Genomic DNA, 21,547 nt, shown 5'->3' with positions numbered 1-21,547 from the left:
TGGTTCTTTGGGACCACTGGATTTTCTTTACTCTGTGCATATTGTGCTTCTTTAGTTCTCTTGTTTGAAACCTCTCATATAAAGCTTTTTTTAACAGCAAACGTTGGAGAATAATGGGATTGAAGGTGTTTGTGTGTGTATTTATGTTTTCACAACTAATTTTACAAATGTGTGTGTGGAGGAATTGTGATGTTTTTCTTTTGTTGTGGAAGGAGATGAAAGTTTGTGATTATTTTTTGCTTTTTGTTCTTTTTCCCAACCCCCTTTTTTACCTCTTTTTTATTGTACAAACTGGAATGCAGTCCAGAACAGTGCTGAGCTTCTAACCAGAATATATTCCCATCTGTAGTCAGTCTTTGACTTCAATAGATCTTTGTATTGGACCCTCAGCAAAACCCATAAGAATTCACAGCCTAAGCAGAAACTCAGCTACTTGGTTTCTTTCATATATAAACACAGTGATGTAGTATTTGCCTTTCTAACCATACAGAAGAAGAATGTTTCAAATTAAACAAACAATCCATTTTCATTAAAATGCTCAGTCTGTCATTTAAATGTAATGAATATGTTTGTGTTTATATTTGGGCCTGATCCTCTGTTCTTTATTTAACTCAGGCAATGTTCTACACCTGTGAGATCTGACCCACAGATTCTTGAGTCTGTCAGACTTAGGGGATAGCTTAAACCATTTCTTCTCAAGGTCCCCTAGGCTGAAAAAGCAAAGCAATAGAAGAAGGAGAGATGGCAGAGAAGCTGGGACTCCATTTTGCAATGCTTTAAACAAAGGGTGCTTTTGGTGTGCTGGCACCCACAGTTGGTTTTCTGCACTGTGATGGAGCTGGTGAAGTCTGACAGAAACCCACATGTGAAATCTAGTGGAGCCTGCCAGATATGCAGTGTCCAAAATACATTGGACGTGGGCATGGACTTGCTGCAGTGCTGACCTGTAGGTCAGAGTTTCCTGCAGGAGGCATCCAGCTCCTGTGCAGGTGCTGAGTAGTTGCTTTTCATGTTCTAATGGTGGCTTGTGAATCCTCAATGAACTTGCATGAACTACACATGAGAGCTTTCACTGCTCCACGGGGTGGCTGAAGCAAAGTGTAGTGCCTGAGGTGCAACCTTTTATTGTTCATAGTGTCTATGTGTGTTTTTATTGCATTTTTGTATAAGCCTTAATAGCTATTTTTGCTTGTTGTTTGATTTAAGGCAGTCCTCTTCTATCCTGAAGGAAGAAATCCAGGTGAAGGAAGACCATGCCTTTGTTTAGTAAATCGCACAAAAATCCTGCTGAGATTGTGAAAGTTCTGAAAGAAAACATGGCCATACTGGAGAAACAAGAAAAAAAGACAGACAAGGTATGAGGTAATGTTGTAGAAGACCAAAAAGGTTTTTATGCTGGGAGAACAGCAGAATGATGGGAATAACATTGTGTTTGGTCACTGCCCTGATTCTGTGAGTGCTTGCCTGTGGATGTAGCTGTGTGTTTGGATGGTTCTGCTGAAATCAGGGGGTTTTTGCATAAATAAAATACATAAAATCTGGGGCTCAGACAGAAAATGCTGAGATCCAGGAGCCTCAGCCAAAACAAAGGGTGATCTCCCACTACTTTAAACAGTGATGAATCTAGCAAAAGAGCTTGGAAGGCTGTGTGAAAACTATTGTACTGTTAATGGTGTTAGCAGGATAACAAATGAGGTTGCCAATTAATGTGTAGGTACCCACAGAGAAAAACTCTACTTCTGATGTACAATTTCCAGAAACCAGGAAAGCTGTGTCCAGATGTGTACAAAAGAGATCTCACTCTGTTCATCCTTTCTAATGTTCTAGGTGCCAGTGCTTCCTAAAAGAGCTGTGCTGCTCATTTTCTATTTATAGTGCTGGGCTTTTGCTAATATTACTGCTCTCTTCTAATTCCATGACACAGACTCGAGTTACTTTTGCTGCTTTTCCAGTGACCACTTGATAGGTACAACCCAACACACAAAATCCTCCCAGTTAGGAATTTGAGCTTGTATAAATTTTTAATTTATTTTTATTTTAATTTTTGCATCTGAGACTCTGACCCTCTACACTATTGTTGTAGTAGAAATATAAGGTTTTAGTTAACAACAGACTAACTTTAAGTTAAAAGTGATTGTCAGTGGAAGCAGAAATAGCTGATAAGGAACACTGATACATTTTCCATGGGGCTGATGTTTGCATGTGTGTATGTTGTGCTTCCTCCACCTTGTGCAGGAAGTTGTATGAAAACAAACCCAACCCAAAAAGTAGGCATGGAGCCCTTTGCACCCTCAGTGAAATCCTCTTTAAACTTTTTGGTTCAAAGCAAGTGGCTCAGAGTGTGTTAATTACGTAAGGTAGGTCACATGGATTTCTGGGAGGTCTCTGGTATTTGATGTTTCATTCTGAAATGCCTTCAGTAACCTGAGGACGGAGAGAATCTGACTCTGAACTAAAACATAAGATAAGTAACTAAATAAATCAACAGAATCTGTTCTGCCCTGCTGAATTCATCCTTTGGAGCCTGATTAAAGAAGACTTTCAAAGCAGAAGTTCCATACTTGGATTTCTTTTTGATCTGCTTTGCAGAGTGACTCCTCAGGGTTGTGGTTTTGAGAATTTTTGGCTTTGAGCTGGTTTGTATATCGGGTGTCAGTGACAAGGAGAAATTCAGACTTCTTAGAAAATTGAGTGTTCAATGTAAATTTTTCGTGAAAGTCAGAACAGCTGGTGTGTGTTTTCCTCACAGAGCAAAAGATACAGAATACTGCGCTGGCCTATTAGAATGGAAACAGCTCATGAACTCAGTGGTGCCTATTTTGCAGGAAGAGGCTGCTTTTCACTTAGTTTTTGGGTACTTCATTGCTATGGGGTAGAGGCTGTTTCTGGGGTGAATGAGGGTGATCGGGGGAGAGGAGAGAGAGGGACAAGGCAGTCCCTTAACAGCAAGGCAGAAGATGAGGAAAGCCTTTTTTTGGGTTGGTTTAAACTTATGTGGCCTGTTGACTCAGGGCTTTGTCCTGTAATGTTAAGGAAGCACATAGTGTCCTTTTCCTTGCAGAAGGAAAGGTTAGAGACTCCTTGGCAGTTCTGCCTTTCATCTGAAATGTTCCACTGAGCTGTCCTGAAATAAATATGTGTTAAGGAAAATAGCTAAATTTATTCTCCTGAGATTAGGGAAGTAAATCATAAGGACTATCTTTACTACTGAGATGGTGATAAACTTTAAAAACTGACAGGAAAAATAGCTCTTGCAAAACCACCCAGCTCAATCACACCTGCTGCTATCCATTCAGGTTTGTGAACTTAGTAATGCCATTTCAAAGTGTTGTTTGCGGTTTGAGTTGTAGAAGAAAAGACAATGGGAAGACTTTCAGTGGCCCACAGGTTTTCAAAGTATACTCAGTAATGCTAATGAGTAATGTCTTTTCATGAGAATGATTGGAGAAATGCAACTGAAAACAAAAGCAAAGAGAAACAAAGCACAGTGCTGTACTCTGTGCTCTTGAAAACCTAGCAAGGTTTTTAACTTTATCTCCAATTTGGTTTCTGGAGGGTGAAGAAATTTGTCAAACTTTCATGAATGGGCCTAGAGGTTTAGCTACTGCAAGAGCCAGAGACCCTGGATGTCTCAGAGCTGGGTTTGGACCCTGTAGCCCCATGACCTGAGAAATTTGTGACTCAGGGCTGTCCAATTTTTCAGCTTTCTAGCTCCCAGTCTGCTGTAAGAACTAAGAGAGTATTGTTATGGCTCACCATAAAACCAAGGTTCTCAGCACTTCCAGGGTACAACTCCAGAGCATCCCTGATTTTGCGTGCAAAGTAGTTTCCAACTAGGACTTGCTTCAGATGCTTAAACAAGAAGATTTATCCTGTGACAATTAAGCTGTTATTGTAGTACAGCCAATGTGGTATGTGGGTTGAGACAGCTAAAAGCTGCTAACACAGGCAGAATTGGCAGAGAAGTGGGACAAAGCCTGAATTAACTGCAGGGCTGGCAGAGAACCTCCTTTCCTTTCCAGCTGAGAAATCGTATGAGGTGAAGATGCCATGGGCAGCCAGGAGGGCACAAGGTCAGACAGAGAGGGATTTGATGCTTCTAATACAACTTTGCACAATTTTCAGCAGGAACCATCCGTGTCTTAGAGGGGATGCTTTTAAATAATGCAGAAAGGATCATTCCTGCCAAGCTATGCAGTGCACAGCTAGAGGGAACTTTGCAGCAGAGCAGTTAAAACTTCTCAGGTAATGGGAAGAGGGTGGAAGATATAACTTGATAGACAGGATGCAGAGAAGCCAGTTAAAAGTGTAAAGGAAATTATATATCTTTTCTGAGGCATTTCCACATGGACACATAATATACAGGGGTTTGCACTCTTCCTTCATGATACTTTTTGATGATGCTATTTGTTACTCATGGAATATTACCCATTCAAGCTTTAGCTAAACTCTATTGACTGCACTAGCATCTATCTCCTTAGATAAGGATTGAATTTGACCCACTTTCTCCATGAGTCTAATTTTTTTTAAACTATTAATGTGTTGTGTTGCCATAGTGCTTTCTGATGCTTTTTAAACACTCCCAACTGAAAAACAGGTTAAGTTTTGATGTTTGGTTCTTAATTTTTTTGTGTGGGCTTTCTTGTTTGTTTGCTTGCATGAATATATGCATGCTTAAAGCTTTGCCATTTTCTCAGCTACATTTTGATGGTTGATAGACCACAGGTTGAGAAGTGCCAGCACATCTGGCTCTCCTTTTCTTCTGAAGTGCTCTTTGTAATACCTTGTTTTTACAAATTTTAAAAAATAATATCTATTTTAAATGAGGGATTGCAGCACTGGCAAATTTAATGCAATAATTGGGAGATTAAGTAGGGTAAGACAGAGCTGAAAAAGTGGACTAAAATGTTCTTTATCAACAATCCTCCTCTCTTCCAACATCTGAAATGAAATAAGGTGTTCTTCAAGCATATACAATTGCTGACATCCTGTTTGGGCTTTGATGTGGTGAACAACAATTAATTAAGTTTTATTGCAGTATTGTATAAATGTCATTCAATTCAATCTCAGTTATGTAGAATTGATCAGTCATTGAATTTAATGAGAAATGTCCGCTCTGGAACTACCCAGAAAAGCAGGAAAGTGTTTAAATACCTAGGAAAGAAAACCTTCAGAGCTTAGGCTCTCTTTTTTTCTGGTACAAGCTTCTATAGCATTTGGAGGATGCATGCAAATAGGGATGAAGAGAAGAGAAGCCATGATACCAAGAGGTCATATCTGTTGAACCTGAGGAAGAGTGGACATTGAGTGGACTCTGGCCACATTGCTTCGTTTATTGCTGGTGTGTCACCGTGTCTTTGTTGATGGATATTGTAAAGGAACATTAATAGAAAGGGTGCCTGACCAACCTCACCAAAAAAGGGATGTGACATCCTGACTTCTCAAAGCCTTGTGCTCAGCTGCTGAACCCAGTCAGCACCAAGCAGTGCGGGTGGCATCCAGTTTGTCATTGAAGGATGTCCTTGAGCACATCTCCCTCCCACGGCTAACCAAACACCCTGGGGTGTGGCAGCCTGACTCAGTGCCATCTGTGGTGCCTACAGGTTTGGTAACATTTTCTGAACCTGCCCTGCAGCAAAAACCTTCCAAATGTCACAGGCTTTTAATTTAGCGCAGCAAACGGATCTGAGGTTGGTTGAAACTTGGTCTAATCTTTGCATGTGGTCTAGATGGGCTGAAAGATTTGCAGTTTCTGGTATAGCTGATCCAAGACAAGGGTTTATTGTGGAAAATGAACTCAAATGCATTAGCGCAGGTTCAGAGCACTGTGCTGAGTGCTTTCCTGTCAGGCAGAACTGCAGGCTGCAGTGCCTTTAGTCAGTGCTCAGAAGCACAGTGAAGCGAGATGTAAAAATAACCTGAAGTGTCGCACTTCTGCCCCTTTCACTTAAATCTCTCTAACAAGACTGCTCCTTCAGGTAGGTCACTGCAATCTGTCCTCTCTTTCATCTCCACGTGCTGTAACAAATTTGGTGCTGTTCACAAGGGTCAGGAGAGCAGCATTTTATTAAGGCTACAATTAAAAGTCTTCAAGATATCTGGAACAAGTACTTCTATCAATAAATCCTGCTTTTTACGTAGCAACAAGGAAGCCATTCCTGGATGCTGTTCACCTTGCTGGCTGCTGTGTTGGGAGAGCTCTGGGGACTGGTGTGTGAGATGAGGTGCATGCAGAGGGCTCTGCGTGCATTTGCATGGAAGAACAGTTGCGTGACTGCCGGGAACGTGAATACCCATGGATGCGATTCTGCAGCTGCCAGAGCCAGTTGCAAAATTGCTTCCCATTTCATTGCTGCACACTGAAACCAAGGGAATGAGATAAGAAGGGTTTGGCACCCCTTCCCCCTAGCTCTGCGTGTCCTGGGGTTTTGTGGAGCGTTTCATGTTTCAGCTTCCCTGTTCTGCTAAGGCCTGTTATTGCTCTAGAGGTGGGAGAAACTCCAGATACTATCAGGTTCTGGTGCCAAGAGTTTAAGCCTGTCTCTTCTGGTTGCTTTTATTTTTAAGGACCTTCAGAACCTTTAGTTCTGTCTTAAGAGCAGCCTTAACAGTGGGAAAGGAATTTATGTCCAGGTGGGGCAAACCTGTCTTGTCCATTTGATCATACATCCTTTTAAAAGGCATCTCCCTGCTGTGCCTGCTTGCCCAAATTGTCTTTGCCAGCTTCCTTGAGTACAGGTCCATAATGTTTTGCTAAATAACAGACATCAGGCCTCCTGATCCAAAATATCCACAGTTTGTCCCTGTAGATCCATTCACCATGAAATTGCATCAAGAATAAGTCAGTTGGGGTGATCCTGAAGTTACTTGGTTGCTTGATTCATATTCAGCTAATGGCTTTTCTTGGGAATCCTTACAGTTGCATGTAGGAAGAGCTGCATTGGCACTGCTTTTTAGGAGAAAAATTGGCTTGAATCACACAGTGAGAATATTTTTAAACCAGATAAGACCGAATCAAGGAGCTTTATGCTTTTGGTTGCAATATATAGCATGGAGTACTGGCAGATCACTGAATCACGCATTGGAGTATTTAGCATCACAGTGGCAGGCATCTCTGTGTGTTACTGTCTGCTGCTGTGCAAGAGCGAAACAGTTTATAGAGAGATTTTGGACCTGGAAATGTGCTAGGTACGCATACAGAAGCTGTATGTGCCTATTTGCCATGTTCTTGTGTTTCTCCCCTCCACAGCCTATCCCACAATTGAAGATCAATCAGTCTTTCAGGGAAGATTTTTTTCATATAGAATTTCAAGGAATCATTTTTCCGTAAGCTACTTTCTTTCTCTTACATTTCCATTATGTCAACAGTGACAAAACTTTGATCTGTGAGGAAAATAAACCGAGACAACAATCTCCAACTTATAAAATTTCCAACTCTGGTTGAGGCTGTTGGTATGTTTAGAAAGACACATAAATACTGACAAAAAAATCAGCTTTATGAGGAGGAGATGTTGAACATGGTTATTATTTAACATAGAGAAGTTATGCAGGCTTATCTATACTGTCTGTTTTCCATCTCCAAGGCTGTTGTAGATCATCTAGTCCAGTAGGGTTGGCAGAGTAACCCAAGGATTGCTAGATTTCAACATTTACACAAAATCCTGTCTTTCAAAATGGACCCAAAAACTTCTTGTGGGTTGATGGCCATTATAAACTACACTCTGTGGATGCAGAGTCAGTTCTTGTTGGAAAGAGACTTGTTGGAAATACCAGAAACTTGGCTTAGGAGGCTGACATCCTGACACCTGTGCAGGGACAGCAATGCAAACACTAAACTCGTGTGTGTGCTGGGAATCAACTTGCATTTCATTCTCACTTTTTTGTCCCTATCTGCAACTTTTGACTGTCCAAAATTCAGCATATCCCACTTTTGACATTAGTATGTCTATGTATAAGATGTTCTGTTTAGGATTGTGTGTTTAGTTTTCTCCTTTCCTCCTTTTTTCCTCTCTATTCACAAGAACCTCTCTAAATATAATGGCATAAATTCAGTCGTGATGGAAAGGACTTGTACCTATGGGATTAAAGGAAAATCTGCTGGAAATAAGATTGTGTCTAATTGCAAGAGTGAGGCAAATGGCTGAAATGCTTTGATATTTCATGAAATTGTTTCTTTTGCACTGTAACTTCTGCTGGAGTGATGGTTGCAACACTTTGCTATTGTTGCTCTTCCCACTGATGGAAAATAAAAAGTAGCATAGAAGTCAAAATTAGGGGTTTCTAGCGAATCCTTTTTATTATTTTTGTCACTGAAATTCTGTTTGTGACAGAGCTGGGGGGAGGATGTCTTGCTGAAGCTTTTTGTTGGTTTTTGCAATTTTTCCTAAAGAGGCTCAGGACTGGTCTGACTTCTTATGCAGATATGTCTCTGTCATCTTGTATTTCCATGTATTTGAGTGAATAAATGTGCTTTGTTGTTTGTTTTGGGCAGATGATAGGTCTTTGGATCTTGGAATGTCTTTTTTCTCTGAGTATTAAGAAAGTTTCCATCCCAGAAACAGTGCTTATGTACTTAAAGTATTATTCTAAAATTGCTGTGAGATTAAGTGGGAATGTCAAAATGGAGGCTGTTAATTTAAGAATCTGTGTTTGGGATTATGTTTTTCCTCCAGATATATTGTGAGGGATATCCACTGAGGAGCAGTCCTTAGATTTGACTGTGACTAACTTTTGGTGGAGAGTTGCACATCAAAACAGAGACCATGGAGAGGCTGTGAAGGGGGAGGAAATGGCACATGAAATGTAAATTGCATGTGGAAAAGCTGAAGAGAGGAGTGGATGGGCTGGCAGGTGATTAGAGAAACGCAGCTGTGGTGGCCACTTCTGCCCACCAGCACCAGTGTTCTATGTTTCATTTTCTCACATTGCTCTTTTTGGCCTCCTTTTCGAGAATTAAACCTAAAGCTGAGTCCTGCAGACCTTTTTTCTACATATCAGAAAGGGCTACTTATACTTGAAAGCAAAGTTATTAATGGTTTTTTAAACTACAGAATGCCAGAGATATTCACACTCAGCCCAGCATAAAAGATGGAAAGCCAAAAATGTATGGGCTTTGCCTTTGAAATGAAAATATTTCCCTAGCTCTTATAAAGATTTAGAGCTTTAGTTTCTAAGATAGAGCCCCTGTTGTTAATCCCATCTGTACCCTGTGGGATATCTCAAGTGACACACGACTAACATTTGAGGTAAAAATAGGCTCTTTTGCTGAGTGATGGTAAGGGACATCAAGATTTCTGCTGTTAGAAGCTATCACACAGTCATGCTCATTTACGCCCTGCTCATGCTGACCTATCTCAACCAGCAGAAAACTGCAATTAGGTACAAAGCGGTTGGGGGAGAGCAGTCCTTTATGCTGTGCAAAATCAACGCTTAAATCTTCCCGGTAGCTGCAATGTAAAAGTGGCTTTTTACCGTAGTTGGTTTTGTTATCTTTAGGACTTCTAGTTTTTTTGTATCATTTTTATTCACTAATGTGAATAAAATCTGTGACTGAAGATCTTGGGAGATCAGCAGCAGGTGGGAGATTCCTCTTCAGAGCACTGTGGGGTTATGTTATGCAGATTGATGGGATAGTATTTGAAAGCATGATGTTTTTCCTTTCAATATATGTGAGAAATATATAGAAATTATTGATGTGGCTTTGAACATCCATTGATTTCCAGTTAGCTTTTACAAATCACTCTTGGGTTTTCTGTGTTTGTCTTGATTTTTTCCCTCCTGCTATGCTAACAAAAGGCTAACTTCAAGTTAAGGTTTTTCAAAGATGTGAAATGCTGTCTTCAGCATCCTGCCTGGCAGTTGCTGTCATTCTCAGCTTTGCTTTCAGGCCTGTTCCTTACTTCCTTCCCACTATCTGCCAAAGATCAAGCTGCTTGCAGGTCATGTGTGTATTAAATATAACCCGACCCAGAAGGAACCATTGCCTCTGTAGCCCCATGGCTGGAGTGGGTGGGATTTACAGCCCACACATCCACATGAAAAAAAATTACTCCTTTCCTCCACAGAGTCTTTATTGGTTCAAAGTGGAGCTTAGCTGTGAGGAGAGTGTGAGCCAGGGCTGCCATGCTGTAGCCAGCAGTTCCTTTTCCTTGGGAATGGGTATTATCACTCATATCTGATTTTAACCTGCTGACTGCATGAATGCTGAGCTGTTACCTGTTTACAGGCATGTCTCTTTCCTTTCCCTGTTGCAATCCTGCTGGTCAAGTTTCTTTGTAAGGTAATTCTGATTCATCCTCTCCATTAGGTACCTGAAACATTGCACAGGGTTCGTACACGCCAGGTGGGAGCAAAAGATGTGAAAGATCTATTTTACTTCACTTGGTGGCAGCTGTGGAGCTTTACCAAAGCAAATTGTTTCATTTAAATTTCTTAACCTGAGACTGAAGTGCCTTTGTGCTCAGTAAGCAAATCCCTTGTGGAAGATGTGGTCAAACACACCTGTGAGGAGAATGGGGTGGAATGCGTGTCAGCTTGGCTGGGAAAAAGTTTATTTTTTTACTGGTAGCTGGTAGTTGTGTTTGGATTTAGTAAAATGAAGTGATAAATGTTTAGTGTTGCAGAGCAGTTTAACAGCGTTTTCTGCTCTTGACCCCACCAGGTGGTTTGGGCGAGAGCTGGACGCTGTCCCGTGGCTGAGGAATTTAACATGTTATTCGCTCAGGGGTGCTGAGCAATTGCACTGTGCATCACTTGGTGTTTATTGTTGTTATTGTTATTGCTACTATTTCTTCCTTCTTTTTCTATCCTATCAAGCTATCTTTATGTCAACCTAAAAATTTATTTCCTAACCCAGTTCCTTTCCCCATCCTACTGAGAGGGAGTGAGCAAGGGGCTGTGTGGTGCTCAGCTGCCTGCTGGGTTAAGCAGTGCCGCAGGGCTGTGAGGATTTATTTGGGTTCCCAGCAGAGGAGCTGGGACAGCCCATCAGGAAGCAGTGGGTGGGGAGGCAGCCCAGCAGCCACTGCTCTGGGGGGAGCAGCCACCTGAAGGCTTGGCACCTTCATCTGGAGCCTCTTGCCCCATGTGTGCCATGGAGCCCACGGGGGAGGACAGGGGGAGCAACAGTGAAATTGCTGCTGCCTCTGCAGGGCTGTGCCTGCCTCCAAACCTGTTAAAGGATCTCACTGATACTGGTTGGTAATTGATCTCTTGGCCCTCTTTTATGCCCATGGTCTGCAAATGATGGTATGTCATGTATAAATTGAATTTATCTTGTGTAAGGCCTGCAGGGTACAGTATGGATGCCCCAGCCTCCATGATTACCTAAAATTATGATATCATTTTTCAATAGAGAATGATCATTGTAAGTACATTTAGAAACATTTGTTTTGAAGTGCATGCCTTTTAAAAGAATGTCCTTTTTTTTCCTGTTTCATTTTTTTAAAAACAAAACCCATTATCTGCTGGTGGAAAGGCATCGGAGGAAGTGTCAAAATCTCTGCAAGCAATGAAAGAAATTCTGTGTGGGACCACAGACAAAGAGCCACCCACAGAAATTGTGGCCCAGCTGGCACAAGAACTCTACAACAGTGGCCTTCTAGTGACACTCATTGCCAACCTGCAGCTGATAGATTTTGAGGTAGGTCAGCATCCATAAACTTTTTTCAACTCCTTGGTCTTGCTGTTGTCAGTGACTAGAGCCATATTTTTCTGAAGTCTAAATAACTTCATTGCACTCAAAACCATTTTCCACAGGCTGAAGAAAGTTGCTGCTCTAGATTGGTTTTAGTCCTGAAAGACACTGGCAGTAAATCTGATTTTTAAAAATTAAAACAACAAATATAAAGAAATATTTCCATGTGTAGCCAAACAAGGTGCTGGGAATACTGTCTAGGACCAACCTTGTAAACTGCAGGGTTGATCTTTGGGATAGTGCTACTAGAGCTCCCTGCTGTCTCTGAAGAATGGCCAAGTTAGAGAGGGTTCAGGGACATGGAATAAAAAGAATTGGAAGTATAGAGAATTTCATGTGACAAAGACTGAAAGAATTAAAATGGTTTAGTTGAGAGGAAAGGAATTGAAAAACATGTTAAAAACAGAGAGCAGGTCACAAGGTAATTTGGGTGTCCTCCACTTAATTGTTTCAATTAAAAGAATAAAGGAATATAACATTTTTTCACAGTAGAAAGATTAATATGAATGTATATGTATATATATTATTTTATTTTATATATTTAAATATAAAATTATATATTCTGTGGAACTTCTTGACAGTTTTGTTGTTAAACCAAAAACCTAGTAAACAACTGCTATGACACCTAAACTTGCTTGTAAGTAAGGAGAAGAAGGGTTATAGGAGCAAAGATTGCAGTAATTCAGGATAAATATCAATCCTGTTAATTTACTGTTGGCTGGTAGGGATGGGAATAAACTCTGTTGCTGTCAGGTCATTGTCATTCTTGTGGTTTGCAGTCAGCTGGGAGAGTGCCCCAGGGACTGCTGGTATGAGCTCCATGATTTCTGTGGCTCCTGGGCACTGGGGATTCCTCACAAGTGTCCGACCACCAGCGGGAAATCCCCCGAGCCCAGGAGCCAAACCTCCACTGCTGAGGTCTGGAGCAGGAGCAGTACCCAATGTACAGGCAGCTGCTGGAGAGAAAAATCAGTTTCTCAAAGAGATCTGATGCTCTCAGAGACACCTTTTGTGAGAGTCATGTGTAGAAGTTATTTTCTTTCCACTTTGTAAATGAATGAAAGGGAGAAAAAGGGGTGATTTCATTTTTTCCACTCTACCCCTTACCATCAGTAAATCCAGGATCAAGGACTGATTTATTTATTTTGTATTAATTTTTGAAAATGGAATGTATCAGTTTTTGAAAATTTTTAGTGGAATTCTCTCACTCTGGCTCAGTTCTTAACTTCAGGAGGGTTTTTTTTTAATGCTTTGTCTTCTCTGTGCCTCCTCTGGTTACTGTTAAACGTCTAATTACAAAAATACTCAAAAACCCAACAACCAAGCCCTTAAAAAACCCTTTAAGAGAAATGGAGAAGGGGGGAGGAGAAGATACTGTAAGCACCGAAGGGAGACCTCTGCATTTTTTTTAGTTACATGACAGTCTGTATTGCTTCTGCCAGAAAAAAAATTCTGTATCAACATATTGAACATACAGTCTTTAAAAGCAAGCACTGGATGAAATACCTAATCTGTTATTGAATTACTGTTATTACAAACAATTCTCATAATTCTTATTACAAAATATATCTTTTATTAATTGCAAAAGCTTTCCAATCATTTAGCCAAGCTGTTATACATGTTCTTTGGACAAAACACTAGAAACCAAACATCACTGAACAAGAGGACAGTAAGAGCATGTGCTGCTTTGTCTTCATGTCTTCCCACTGACTTTTCCAGTTTATCAACTTTTCTGTTTCCATTTTGTTATATTGGTGGCTACAGCTGGTATTTAAGTTGCCTCATTGAACAAGCAATTTCATCACACTGTAACATGCAAGTTAATTCTTTGATCCGTATGTAATGGTAAAAAGCAAATAATAAACTACTGAAAATCTGATTTCTGAAGGCAATAATGTTACTTTGCTTTGTCCTGACTCCCTGTGTCCTCCTCACCAACCCTGCTGCCCACTTTGATCCCAGTTTTTCACAGCTGAACTTCCCTTTAAAGATGTGTTTTCAAATACTGTGGAGGGGAGACTTCCATCACACATCCATCACACATCCATCACACATCCATCACACATCCATCACACATCCATCATGTATCCATAGCAGACACAGGTTTATTGCTTCTGCCACTTAACAAACAAGATATAATTTCAGTGATGATAATGTTTTGAAGCATTAAAGTCAGGTTTGGGCAGGAGCCCAGAATCAAGATCAGACTGGCTTTTCAGAAATTTAAAATATGAAATTTATTTTTGAACTTTAAAGAACTGAGGCAAATGTGCAAACAGAAGAAGTCAACTAAAAATGTAGATGTTACTGTGTGTAAGCCTAAAGGTTCACAAACTGTAAAGCCCCTAAAATAGGCAGTAAATAATTACAAGCCCAGGACTTGTGATTTTATAATCTTTCCCCTACTTTGCCTTGAAACAAGGGCTAAATTATGGAATAGGTATTATACAATTTTTTATTTATATAATACATCCTTGGCAGGTTTTTTTTGTTCTTGTCTAGCCACTTTCTCTTCATACTGCCTTATCTTGTGCTTCAGTGGCCACATGTATTTCCTTAGAAGGCAAAATTCAATTGGAGAGCCAAGTAAGGAGTGTTTCAAAAGTACTCCTACAATTTTAATGTATGTCAGGTGGTGAGGCAAATCTGTTTGGTTCCCTTCTATTTTCCTCCATTCTCTCCTGGAGAACCCATGGAGATCGACTCTGTCTTTCCCTGTCACTGATCCCTAGAAAATTAGTTACAATTGGATACACACATATCTGTATATCTATATATATATGTATCTATCTCCTCTCTGCTCATGGATATTATGCTGCAATGCACACAGTATTGAGTAACTAATATAAAATTTGGCATAGCAGAGAGGATCACTTAATTCCTGGCCATTTTTACCTCAGCCTTTCAACAGCTCTTCTCTGTCTGAATTGTTTTCATCTTGGAGTAACTGCTGAAGCCCATGGTGATCACAGGATTCCAGGCATATGATATGGGTGTTGTAAAGATAGGGGAGAATGACTTTACACAGAATTAGCCTATTTGAAATTATGTCCAAGGGTCAAAAAAAGTGTTGCAGATAAAGGCAGATGGACTGGCCTGCACTGATTTGATTCTTCTGTTTAATTCCCAAAGTCTCCAAGTCTCCAAACCAGCTGGGCTGGAACAAGTAGGAAGGCAGAATATTTTGTGTTCCTCAGCCCTGATTTATTTGTAGAGGTGAAACCAGGGAATTTTCCTCCGTGTGAAACTATCTGCTCTTTGGCTTCAAACATTCAATAATTTCTCAGCCAAGGAATGTTTGTCCTCCCAAGAGAGATCAATCAGCACATACAGATTATAGGTGACCTTTTGCTTTAGCCTGCCCTGTGCATAGTGACCTGCTGTTGACTCAGTGCCTTGGTTACTGGTCCTGAGTGCAGCCATCTCCCACCTCCCTTAACTTCACATCAATTTGCCTGCTGTGCCAGGGGAGAAAGTGGAGGGGGAGGATGTGGATTTCTAATGCAAGATGTATTGGTGAGCCCTCTGACTGAACAGAACATGATTTGGAAAGACCTTCTGGAAAGCTGTTTGCACAGGGAAGCATTTGAAGATAGGCTGATTGTGTGGATAGGTGCGTACAGCACAACATCAGGACAAAGAGAAGGACTTTAGTTTTGATCAAAGCAGAGACACACACGTGATGCAGCCATTTTATTGGCAGTAGTTATTTCATTTTCCATGGTAAATAATGGACAGAGTTTAAATTGAACCCTGATTTTCAGAAATGTAATCACATTTGGAGTTGTTTGCACTGGACTGATAAAAAGCTTTAGCTTTTTAAGTGTAGGCAGTGTGGCAGTGGTTTGGTACCAGCTCTGTTACTCACATTTGAGTAACAGCACACATGGCAGCAGCAGGCTTGGCTCAGGATAGGGGCTTGCTTTCATGGTGCTTTAGTGCTGCTATTTGAAATAGCCAGGGACTTGGGTGGCAGTGTAAGAGGAATGCACATCTTCATTTAGGGAAATAAAAGGTGCAAATGGGAGTGGGGAAGTCGGTAGCCTTCAGAGCTGCCCCAAGAAGGAAGCCTTCCTGTGGCATTGGAGAAACAGCAAATATGAGGCAGAGACTGGAGGAAAAGAAAAGGCTGATCTGTTCTGATTTCAGTTTCATTTGTACTTTAAATTGATGTTATAGTAAATGGTCGTTTGCTCATGTTTTTCTAAGCAAAGATATATTTTGCTTCTTTAACAGGGCAAAAAGGATGTTTCCCAGATATTCAACAACATCTTGAGAAGACAAATTGGCACACGCAGCCCTACTGTGGAATACATTAGCGCCCATCCACATATCCTATTCATGCTTCTAAAAGGGTAGGTGCTTTAATTTGAGTTTCATTAAAGAGCATTGCCTGGAACACGCTGGCATTGCAGTTGATCTACTTTCTCACTTTTTGTTAAAAAAAAAGAAAGGGGTTTCAGATTTTGTTCCGCTTTCTTACTTTTTTTTTTTCCTATTGACTTTCTTTCTATGGAACTCTATACTTTTTAATGATCAGATTATTTCATTTGGGTGTTATTTCATCACCAAACTTCATGTTGAAATAATTATGTGCTGGTTGTTTTTGACTGCACCCCATGTGATGTGTACTTCATTTCTCACTGTGAACTCTTGTGTAGCATTGCTGGTGACTGCTCAGGTTCATTTAGACCTTTTTGCATTGCAGGAGTGACCAACAGTGGTGTCTGTAAATAATGGGAGTCAAACTGGAGCACTGAGTGGTAGAACAGAGAGAAGCAAAAATGCATTAAAAGAGTAGTTGTGCCTGTGGGACAGACTTCTTCAACGCTTGTGGCCACAAGTGAACTTCAACTTTAAATTCTTTCTGTAATTAACTCCACAACTTTCAGCATTAAATTTTTTTGGTCTTTTGAACCTCAGGACAGTGATGATAATTCTCTCCATCATTATTACAAACTGTTTTTAGTTTCCTATGTATATAAAATAATTTTCTTCCCTTTTCTTTGTCTTTGCTTTTTCAGTTTTTCACTCATTTTGATCTTGCACATTGAGCATGTATCACTACCATATGTCTGGGCTTTATTTAAAGATAAAAAATATTTTTGGATTATGTCCCAGATTTTCTTTGGCATCTGTAGCAACCAAGAATATTAAGAAGATAGTAAAGTTTTTATGCGTATATGCTTCTGACAGACATTTTACAGCAAGTGACCTGAGCTGGTGGATGAATTTAAATAGCATCCCTTAGATGATTTTTTTTGAGAATCTTGCTGCATGCAGCAGCATCTGTGGTCCTTGAGCTCCTTGTTCATGATGTCTTGACTGGCCCTCTGCAGCACTGCACTGGCTCAGAATTGGCATTTCTGTAATTTCTGTTAAAAAGTGCAATTGAATCCATCAGAAGGAGCCCAGAGTCAGTCCTGTCCAGCCTGAGCAGCTGCTGCAGAACAGTGCGATGAAGTCAGATGTGATGATGCCTTCCCTGCCCATGTCCTGCTGCTGGAACTGTCTAAAAATGAGACCCAAAATCTGTGCCTGCAGCCAGGGCAGGGCCCTGAACACACAGATTGCTGCATGCCCACAGCGTGGGTGTGTGTGTGTGTGCAGTCAGCTGCAGGACTGGGAAACAAGCACCTCATGTTAGACACCACCTCGTGAAAATGTGACTTGAGGATGTTTTCTTATTAATTTAATGCTGAATGAATTATATTATTTATACTATATAGATATATATTTATATAATGCTATAGGAAATATAGGAAATCAAACTCTGCTAAAGGAAAATGGCTTTGGCTGACTTGTGCCATTCTGTGTTTGCTACATGACATCATGACATTACCTGGAGAGAAAAAAAAAAATCACCTCGACCATGACTATAAAAGAAATGGCCCAAGACTATTTTGACTGTTGTACTTCCATTGGATGCAAAATTTCCTCTCTCCCCTGTCAAGAGGTTCTTTTTTTGCGACTTAATGTGAGCTCTGTTGGGTGGGAAGGATCTTCAGTCAGAGCTCCCACCCAGTGTTTCCTGTCTCATACTCCAGTGGAACTGCCAACTTGAGATAACAGTTCCTACCTTTTAGGCTTCATTTTACTTGTTGCCCGCTTCCTTCCAGCTTCTCAGCTTCAGAAAACACAGCACATAGTTCACTTTTTTTTTTCCCTTTCTTTCATTTGTGTAGGTTATTTGACTTTGCTGCTGCACTTGGTTTAAGGATTGCTTTGCACTTCATTATTGGCATCTTATTTTCTGTGTACAGGCTTTGTGTGTAGGATTTCAGATGAGTACAGTATTTGGTGTACATAGAGAACCAGTTGTATTTGGGCCAATTTTTTGCTCTGGTGTCAGCCTATTGCATTAGCCCAGAAATAACTTTGTCCTTTGCAATTTAAAATATTTTCCCTCTAGGACAGTGACTGTTGAGGACTTAGTTTATGGCACCTGCATTGTTTCTCTCGAGTGACAAATTTAGAAGCTTCTTTATGAATATATATCCATATCTCATGCCACATGCTGTCTCTACCCTAGACACTGCCCCAGCCTGTGTTGTGATGACCTCTTCATATTACAGCCCAGTTAAAGCTTTAATGGTATATTGGCTGGGGTTGGAGAATTCCCCTTGAGTCTATCCAAGGATAAACTCAGGCTATACAAGTAATGCAAAGTCAGATCAGAAAACATCTGCTTCAGACCTTGTGTTTCCCAGGCTTGATGCCTTCCAAATCTCCTGCCTGTGCTCCTCACCTTGTACCATCTTCTGCACTAACTATGGAAGAATGATTCCCTTCACACAGAAATGCATTTCTGCTCTCAGTCTTGTCCCTTTCAAGCTTCACAATAAGTGTTTTGAAATACTTCAAGTCCATTGTTTCATTTTCTAGTTCTCTCCGGTATTCACTGTGTGGGGGTTTCTTTAGGTTGTAAGTTCATCCAAACAGAGAGGAACTCAGTATTTTTTTTCTGCTGTGGAAATACATCAGCATAGAGCACTAATTGCTCATTAGAACTGATTTTGAATCACATTTCTATCATTCCTGCCTGGTGGCTTTGCATGTAAGTGTGGGTGCAAAGGACGTGCTAGCTATGACTGGGCAGCCTGTAAACTTCTTCCAGGCTTATTCCAGGCACCAAACCCAACTTCCCTCACTTCTGTGAACAGCCAAAGGTCCATAACCCACTTCCAGATAATGCAGCATTTGACTAAGAATGATTCTGTTGATACTTAATGTTTTTAAAAGTTATTGTGCTGGAAACAATGCAATTTGCTTTTATTCCAACCAAAATATTCATTAGCCAACTATTAAATATTTTCCTGGCTGCACTCCTAGGAGCAGCTCTGCCTCATTTTCCTTAAAAATTAGTATTCCTGTTAATAGAGTTGATGCCTCAATGGGAAACATCAGTAAATTTCTGCTATCTGAAGAGTTAGAAATTCAAGTTTGCAAATGCTTCCCCAAACCAGAACAAATAGGGGCTTGAGTGCCTGCATTTCCTTGAGGGTGGGAAGCTTCATTTGCCTGTTTGGAATAGTAATCCATTTTCATTAAGCCAACTATTGTTGACAGCAGGTTGAAGTATGCAGCTCTGGTATGCTTGCAGAACACAACTGTTCTTTTAAACTGCGTGCTAGGGGTAAATTTGAGGGCCCACTCACTTACAGCACAGATGGCATTTTGTGTTTTTCTTCCTTTTTAAAAAAATGTATTTCTTTTGGCCTAGTGATAGGAATTAATTGTGCAAAGGAAAAATGATGCTGATAAGCTCTGGGTGATAATGCACAGCTCTGATATAGCATAATCAGTTTATTGAAACAGAGAGTGCTTTCTGTCCCCTTGGACTTCACCACTTTCACATGATTTCTGGCAGACTGCTGAAAAAAATTCATTTTAAATCCTTCTTGACTGTTGGATTTCATCCTTTTTGTTTTTTAATGTGTTTCTAGCCTTTTTGTTTCAGATTAATTTCAGCTTTAAAGAAATCAAGACTTTATAGAAATTGAAGATGATCTGAATTTCCTCCCCCCTCCCTCCCTTCCTTCCTCTCCAAGGATAAGACGTGTGCTGGCTCCTGGCTATTGCAGTGCCTCATGTGCCATAGCAGGATTGTAACCTGGGGAATGGCTGCTTGTGTCCTATCACAGCCAGAGCCTCTGCAGAAGAGGCATTGAGCAGAACTCCTCTTAAACTGAAGGAAAAAAAAAATTAGAGCTACAGAAAGCTTAATCCTGTGTAGACTGCCTGAAGAGACTCTTCCTACCTTCCTCATTAATACTGCAGTGATGTCCTCTAGAAGAGGAGTGGGAAGTGATGGATGGTCATGAGGTGTTACAGTTTTCTTGAATAAACTGAGGAGCTCAGAATTGAATCTGAAAAGGGAGGTTATTATATTGTACAGGCTGTGCTTTCTCAAAAGCCAAAAGGGTGAAGGATTTCTGTTGAAATGTTGCACACTCCCCACGGTCTTTCCACAGAGAGGGGGTGTACTGCAAATTTACACAAAAATGTGTTTTGGCTTGGGAAGAGAGAGGTTTGCAATGAAAAATTCTGGCAACCTTGTCTGTGTCTGCTCCTGAGCTTTGGGATGAGGTCCTGCAGCTGGGTACAGCACTGTGGCTGGGAGCTGCCCTCAGTGTGTGGTGTCCCTCCCGACTGGTGTTCCTGTGCTACAAAGTTCTCTGTTGCTAGAAAGGTGCCTGTTTATCTTCTTTCTCCTCTGTTTTGATGTTTTCTGTTTCTCTTCATTCTCCAGATATGAATCCCCAAATATTGCCTTACGTTGTGGAATCATGCTGAGAGAGTGCATCCGCCATGAGCCCTTGGCCAAAATCATACTGTTTTCAGAACAGTTCAGAGACTTTTTTAAATATGTGGAAATGTCAACATTTGATATTGCTTCTGATGCCTTTGCTACATTCAAGGTAAATTATTCAGTACATGCATCATAGTTTGTGTCAAAAGCAGCACTCCATCAGAAGTCATCACTGAGCACTGTGTGGCTTTGAACTGGGTGGCTTTTTTATTGTTCAGTAAAGGATATAATTAATTATCCCTTGGTCTGATTTTAGCAGGATTCACAACAGCAATCAAGTCTGCAAAGAATCTTCAGAGAAATGTAAATCTGTATTTAATAAACACTCTTTACCTTGATAACTCGCAGTCTTTTATGCTACCATTTAAAACTCAACCATGTATTACCTACAGTTCTTGTAAAATGCATCACCTTTTCTCTCCCTACCTTCCCCCACCACAAACCCACTGCCCATCATGACCGCCCGAGGGAATAGAAGGCATCATTCAAAACTAACATTTGAAATAATTGTAATTTTTGCTGCCCCTTCTGAGCTCAGCAGTCAAGTATAGATTAATGCCAAGCCTGCTGATTATTTTACAGTGTATTCATAGTCTTATTTTTGTGATCCATGGTTCAGTGCAAGGACTATAGTGCTAAAAGCCAAGCAAGTGGAAGCACTGCATAGGCTCTGTAGAGTGTAGAGCAGAGTGTAGAGTTTGTGTGGCATTAAAAATGAGGTTGGGTGAAGATGCCAAAGTTCTTGGAGTTTGTATGTGACCATCACCCTTCCCACCAGGTGCTAGTACAGTCTCTGAGCAAAAAAAAAAACAACCACAAAATCAATTCAATGCCTGTGAATTTCACATACAGGGAAGATTAATTTATTTCTAAAAAACAGTTAAAAAAAGCTGAGAGAAAATCTTTTTAGTTGAGGACTCTTCTAAATATAGATCCAACTCCTTTTTTTCTTCTATCACTGAGCTCCCTGCTGTCATAGAAACATATTGTTTATTCTTTCCTTTCAAAGCTAATTAGAAACATGATTAGATAGACCTCAG

General features: G+C 40.5%; 1 protein-coding gene across 2 annotated transcripts in view; it reads left to right on the top strand.

Annotated features, from left to right (window-relative positions):
• CAB39L (calcium binding protein 39 like) overlaps positions 1-21,547 on the top strand; it is a 43,486-nt gene that overhangs the window by 8,185 nt on the left and 13,754 nt on the right. For both annotated transcript variants that reach the window (XM_030946112.1, XM_030946121.1), the window contains exons 3-6: positions 1,207-1,355; positions 11,477-11,641; positions 15,932-16,050; positions 20,448-20,616. In XM_030946112.1, coding sequence (XP_030801972.1) covers positions 1,254-1,355; positions 11,477-11,641; positions 15,932-16,050; positions 20,448-20,616 — 555 coding nt within the window. In that variant the 5' untranslated portion in view covers positions 1,207-1,253. The remainder of the gene's footprint in view (positions 1-1,206; positions 1,356-11,476; positions 11,642-15,931; positions 16,051-20,447; positions 20,617-21,547) is intronic.

The sequence above is a fragment of the Camarhynchus parvulus genome, chromosome 1, assembly GCF_901933205.1.
Source record: "Camarhynchus parvulus chromosome 1, STF_HiC, whole genome shotgun sequence".
NCBI classification, from domain to species: domain Eukaryota; kingdom Metazoa; phylum Chordata; class Aves; order Passeriformes; family Thraupidae; genus Camarhynchus; species Camarhynchus parvulus.
Note: the sequence above shows the minus strand (reverse complement) of the source record. Positions and strands in the feature narration are given on the sequence as shown.